Source organism: Electrona antarctica (assembly GCF_951216825.1).
Source record: "Electrona antarctica genome assembly, chromosome: 2".
Taxonomy (NCBI): domain Eukaryota; kingdom Metazoa; phylum Chordata; class Actinopteri; order Myctophiformes; family Myctophidae; genus Electrona; species Electrona antarctica.
Window position 1 is genome coordinate 18,458,924 of NC_136807.1, and position 6,568 is coordinate 18,465,491.

The 6,568-nt window shown below is 39.8% G+C and overlaps 1 protein-coding gene across 1 annotated transcript; it reads right to left on the reverse strand.

Moving 5' to 3' along the window:
* Positions 1-2,082: 2,082 nt before the first annotated feature.
* On the reverse strand, positions 2,083-6,352 carry nemp1 (nuclear envelope integral membrane protein 1). The gene is made up of 9 exons (XM_079513214.1): positions 6,226-6,352; positions 5,548-5,684; positions 5,136-5,355; positions 4,970-5,042; positions 4,754-4,847; positions 4,497-4,611; positions 3,615-3,840; positions 3,173-3,349; positions 2,083-2,849 (listed from the first exon to the last, which is right to left on the reverse strand). The coding sequence occupies exons 1-9, from the start codon at positions 6,332-6,334 to the stop codon at positions 2,687-2,689; spliced, it is 1,314 nt and encodes a 437-aa protein (XP_079369340.1). The 5' UTR covers positions 6,335-6,352; the 3' UTR covers positions 2,083-2,686.
* Positions 6,353-6,568: the final 216 nt, after the last annotated feature.

Consider the following 6,568-nt stretch of genomic DNA (forward strand, 5'->3'; position numbering starts at 1 on the left):
ATCCAAAATGTAATCCTGGTCTTTCCAAGTAGCATTAAAGTTAAAGAGTTTAGTGATCTGCATCATTATCTACTCAATTGACAGGATTTCTCACACAACCATAAGTTTCATGCTGATTAGTTGGATGGTCAGTCAACACCTTTGGTCACAAACCTTTCAGTGGCAGTTTGCATGGGGACCATGAAAGCATTCTAACTGGTCCAGGTTCTGAGCTGTGGGGAACTCCAGGCACTTTACATGACGCCTCAATGAGGGGATATCTCAGTGGTTATATGTAAATAATCATACTTCTCTCAGCTGTTTGAAACATGATATGAAATACAGAAATAGATGGGGACTCGCTTCTACTATGTATGAATTACAAATATTTGCATTTTTCTTTACCCACTGTCGAATACCGTGTTGACAAAACAATACAGAAGGCGTAACTAAATGTCAGTGAATTTATTTCATAATTTAAGGATGATGCAGGTGACAACAAGTCAGCTGAATATCCATTGACACTAGTGTAGAAATAGGCCTATGTAGTGGCGAAATAGGCCTGTGTTGCAGAAAACGATGATTCACAATGAAAAGCATAAAAAGTCGATACTTTTCTTACTCAACTTGTTCTAAGCATGATAAACAAATGGTTTCACTTCTGGGAAGACGGCCACGAAGGGAGATCTCAAAGTCATACGATTTGTCACACACGTTACCGCAGTGAAATTTGTTCTCTGCATTTGACCCATCTCTTGGAGCAGTGAGCCGCAGCCAAGGAGCGGTGAGCTGCAGCCGTGCCGCACTTTGGAATAATTTGATTAGTAGATTTGACCCCCCAATCCAACCCTTTGATGCTGAGTGCCAAGCAGGGAGGCATTGGGTCCCATTTTTACAGTCTTTGGTATGACCCGGCCGGGGATCGAACCCCGACCTCCCAGTTTCAGGGCGGACACTCTAACCACAAGGCCACTGTCTGGTGGTTGGATCTAGCAGATTGATCGTACACAAGAGAGACAGATGAGTTAATACGGGCACCGTGGTCTTGGAGGAAGCTAATAGCAATGTATCTGTACTCTTATCTACTTTTTATGCTTTTCATAGTTTTTCTCCCCGTTCTGTTTTAACATTTTCTGCTGCAAGAAAAACAGCTGTTAATACAGTCGACCTCAGTGCTGTATGAACTGTTTGATGCATGTTATTGATGTCATTGGGAAGTAGGACTGTCATTAGGCGCATGACAAAGTTATGGGATTTGCCAGTAAATAGTTAAACTAATCCACCAAGTTTTATATTGCATTGAGAGATTGTAAACGATGTCTCCAGTAGCATGCAAATTGCTCATATAAGGTACATCTGTAATTTTTCATAGATTTCCCTGAGATTTCTTGGAATCCAGTATAATTTACAGGACAAAAAAGTGCACCAAAATGTACACTAAGCTTTTTAAAGTAAACTGCTTTCCCTTTACACATTGCAGATAACTGACTAAAGGAGAAAATATTTGTAAGATACTATTCATGAAGCTGTCTATGGTTAATTTATGCTCGGTTGTACGGCAGTCACGTGCCAAAAATAGCAGATCTACAAGCTCACAACCATCGCATCTGCGACATGGTGAGCTTGTAGACTAGCCATTTTTACACAACCCTGACATACACCGTACTGCAGCATTTCCCTAATACCCAGATGCATACAAAAGCTACCAGTAAGCATGAGAAACAGCTCTGTTTATCTGGAGGCCAAATTATGTATGGCCTGCCTACTTACTGTATGCTTATTCACGTGGCGCTGTGCTGGTTTAACATTAGCCCCCTCCCAATCCACTTTAATACATACAAGATAACAGATTGAATGCTTCATCTTAAACATTCCAAAATACAAATCGAAATTTCCATCTTGCCAGAATAAACATGAACTTCTGAACCAACCAGAATAGAACACATTTTGTATGGTAATTTTCAATCATAAAATGTAATATTCAGTGTATAATACTATACTGTAGGTGTGCAAAACCTTGCGATTTGTTTTGTTGGTCATGTTAAAATAATACCAACCTTATATCACATAATGCTGGTTTTAAATAAGTGGAAGCAAAATGCATACAAAATATTTTCATGTTTATTGGCATTTGGCATCCTTTGTGAGGAAAAAAATAAAAATAAATTTGAATGCGTATTTCACTCACATATTTACATGGGAACCAGATGCAAATTACATACTTTTTAAAAGTACAAGCTTTAATTTAAAAAAACTAAGACAGTAGTCTTCAATTATATAACCCTAGTCTCCAAGAACTCACAAAAACAAAGTGCAACCGTTCATCTATAGAAACAAACACAGAAAAAGGGTGCCATATATCCATACTGCAAAAAACACATGCAGTATGGATAATCAGTATTGTGTCACTGGTCAACACACTCTTAAAAGAAAAACCTTCTGGACCAAAGACCAGACCGCACCAATGCAACTAGTCACAACTCCTGCAACAACACTGTTTTAAGGCCAGTCCACACCATTGCAACTCTTACTACTGCCATTGGGGATAACGGTTGCATTGGTGTGGACTGGCCTTTCAAAAGTGGGTTCTCTTTGCCTCAAAAGTAACTAGTCAAGTTCGCGATTTGCGAAGCCATTCTTTCTCCAACCACTTTTCATTAAGGGCTATGTTTGACCCATTCAGTTCAGTTTTTGGTTTACAAGTTCTTTATCCCGTAGAGTTCATGAAAGGCTTAATATCTTCCTCATCTTCTTCATCAGTTGCAAAAAGATCATCCTCAAAATAGGATCCTCCAAAACCATACTCCTGTGCATGGTCAGACGCCTCATTTGGCAACAAGTGCAGTGAGCCCTCCACAAAATCTGCAAACCTGGGCATCACAGTAACATTAGGAATAAAACATTTCAAAATGGTGATACAAAGGCACATTTTTGATTAACACAATACCTGATTTATACTTTGTTGTATGACATTGACATAATAGAATAGCCAATATACATGCAAGGATATCTATTTTTGGAGCATGAATTGGCCATAATTAAATTAAAACTGAAATGTATCCCTAGTTCCACTGGTTTAATATTACCCAATGACAGTCTTGTGGTGATTTGGGGTGCATGAATTACTTTTTTCCCAATGACTGTGTGTACTTCAAGCAAACTTATTTTTTTATCGTCAATGCCATTTCCCCACCTTTTGGGAGACTGAATCCTGGACACTGCCTTCCAGGGGCTGAACTCTGGACTGGCACAGTACTTTCTTAACTCCTCCAGAGCTCGCCGTGTCTCCTCCTCGCCCTGTCTCTGATACTCTTCTTCAGTGAGCAGTCGACGCGGTTCTGGCTTCCAGCGCAGAGATGGTTTGATTTTCCTGCACAACAGACCTATAGCTCAGTTTGAGTCTGTGTTGTGAAAGCATGCTCTGAAAATCTTTATATGAGCTACAATAGTTAAAAAATGTTTAGTCTTTCCAAAACTAGAAAGAAATGTTCCTGCTCCTGAGAATGAATGACCTGACAATGCCAACTCATCACTCGCCTACCAAAAGAGTAGACATATTTTTAATAAATGGGAGGTAGTTACAATTATTGAATACACTTTGCCAGTCAATCTTTGCTGATTATCTAAATATGTACCGCCATGCAGACAGTGCCAATGATACTGGGTACTCCAAAGTCTTGGAACATATAGCTGCCAGGATGATCGCCAACGCCACAGGTTGAATCTGAATCCCTGCGTAGATCAACATCAGGCCAAACAGCTGCAGGGTCCAGGAGAGGATGTTAACACTTCTCTTGTCCACTAGGGGACCATAACGATAACAAACAGCAAAACTGATGAACCCCACCACTGTTGTATAACCTGAGGAACACAGAAAGATACTGTTGTATAACCTGATGAACCAATTCAGCCAATCCCCCCCCTCCATATGTACTGTGGTGCCTGTTGCTGACAAACCCACTGTTGGCCTAGGGAGGGTTACATGCAAGGTCCGGGGCTAGGCTAGGCTAAACTTCCGCTCGCTCGAGCCATTGAGTTATAATTGTACTTCCGGCAGTCTTCCGGGTGCTTCAAAAAACACCACTGAGCAACTTCTATTGAAATGAATAGCGGGGGGGGGGGGGGCTAACGCTCCGGTCTCTATCCTTTTATTACTCTATGGTTACATGCTACAAGCACTTGGCAGTCTATTTGGTACTCATTAATTTGTTTGGGGTCATTTTAACGTCTAATCTAAAAAAATACCTAAATACTGAAAACAAGCAACTTAGAAACTGTCTAGGGTGCTAAAAGAACAGAGCAGACGTTAAAATGACCCCAAACCAAACATGTTCGAAAGTGAAATATCCCTTTAACCTAGCCTGCCAAGGCCAGACAAATATCACTGCACAGTGCATATATATTACTATGGAATCTCTCTGTAGAACCTGCATTTGCACTGGAAGAATCTAGTTGTAGTTTCCAGGCTACCTTTAAAGCCATTACCTATGATTGTTCTTTTCATAACTAGTACATACCAAGAACCAGGGGCCAGTGTTCTCGCAGAATCACATTTAGGTTCCGGAATACAAGCTGGATGACATAAAATGAGAATGACCACCCTCCGACTACTAGCAGATAGAAAGGGCTTTTCTGTGCGAGGATGAAACAAGAAATATAAAACAATTACGTGACACCAAGGTAACGTTATTTCATCTTGCAAAAACTAGATCAGTGAATATACATGACACAACAGGTGTAGGGAAATTAATGAGCAATGATCGAATGCTCTTACCTTTGGCAAAAAGCGTGACATGATGAAGATGAGAATGATGAGGGAGGCAATCAACCCAGTGCCCATGCCAGTAGAGTAGTAAAATACCTGACTCCTTTTCAGAGGAAACAAAAATCAATAAATAGAATGGAGTTAATTGAAAATATATCATCCAACCACAATATTGGATACTGGTTCAACCATTACATAATAGAATTTTGAAAACTCAAAGGTTACCTGCTGAGTGTGTCTGCAAACACAAACAAGAACACCCCAGCCAGGAATACCGCAAACAAAAAGATATCAAACTCTGTAATAGAATGAAAATTAAGACATTATCAAAACTATATCTGTCAAAATCTGAAACTATAGGAAGATAGTTTTGATGTTTTCCTACACTTACTGCGGATGGGCTTCACTGTGTACGACGTTTTTCCATCCGCAGGTTCAACCTTAAAGCATCTCTTCTTGCTGAATAAGCCGACGTTGATGTTGGTTTCATTGGAACGCTCATGCAATAACCATTGAACCATGCTCCAAAAACCAAAGCTTTCCAGTTCTTTAAGCTTCTCCTCATCTTCAGCAACTATCACCTTGAGCTCTTTTGAACTCCACACTCCAACCTGACATAAATGTTTGATCATCAATTCATCATCAGGCCTGAAGTGTATTTCACAATTCACACAGTAGCTTTAACGCCAAGTGAAAACAGTTGTATATGGCTATATTGGTGAGTTGTTATAAAGCAACACTGGATGTACAGTCAATGACAAAGAAAAATATGTGCTACGTCTACAGCCCAAACAATAACATACCTGAATTCTTGTCCAAGTTTGTTTCCAGCCAGGCACAATGGAATTGATGTAGCAGAAGTGGTTAGCCCCTGTGTAGCTAAACACTGAACTTTCAAGCTTCTGGTCATGTTGGATATTAATTACTTGAGGCTTGGAACCTGTAACAAGTCAGTTGGCATATTTGTATCAAGATGCCAAGAAAACAGTCATTTGTGTTTCTGATTTAGAGCAAGTGCCAGATGGAAAGGCACAGTCTGCTGCAGCTGTTTATTAGAAACTATAATTGAATTCCGTAATAATAGGTTTGGACTCTGGGACGTGGTTTACTGCTAAATAAAACACAACCTCCTGCTGTTGCATATAATATATTGTGCAGTACTTTGATTTAGAACGAGCGCTCCCCAACACAAACAGACTAGACAACACAAACACTAGAAAGAATCATGGCTGCACATCATGACAAACGACAATGTTCAATATTCAGAGACTGTCAAAACAGAAGGGCGTCTATATGTATTTTATCGAGGTCTGACTTTTACTTTTACTAGTTACTTTACGAAAGTGAAAGTCAGACTCAAAAATAAAATACAGCTATGATAGTCTTGATCCGAGGCTAGCTTCATGCCATGTGAAAGATGATTTCGTTACATTATGTATCCAGTTAAAGTATTTGTAAGGTGGTACGTTGGCCCTCCTTACCTGTAGCCTGGCACGATTTATGGGGCAAACAGAAAAGCAACAACAGCAAAACTATAAACTTTATATTTTCAACAGTCACGATGCTAATCTCTTTCATGCATCCCGCCATGATGGAATAGGATCCCTCCCTGATCCCTCCCCGCGTATTTCCTTTTCGTCAACAAGGAAGGTACGAGACTGACAGGACATCCAACCAATCACATGTCTTTTAGACCAGGGTGTCGTCATCGTTGTTGAGCGTTCAAGATCACAAAGTGTTTAATCTTAGAGTAGTATATTATATATAACTATGTGTTTAATACAATAATGTTTACCACTTCATTTGGTTTGATTTGATTTGGTT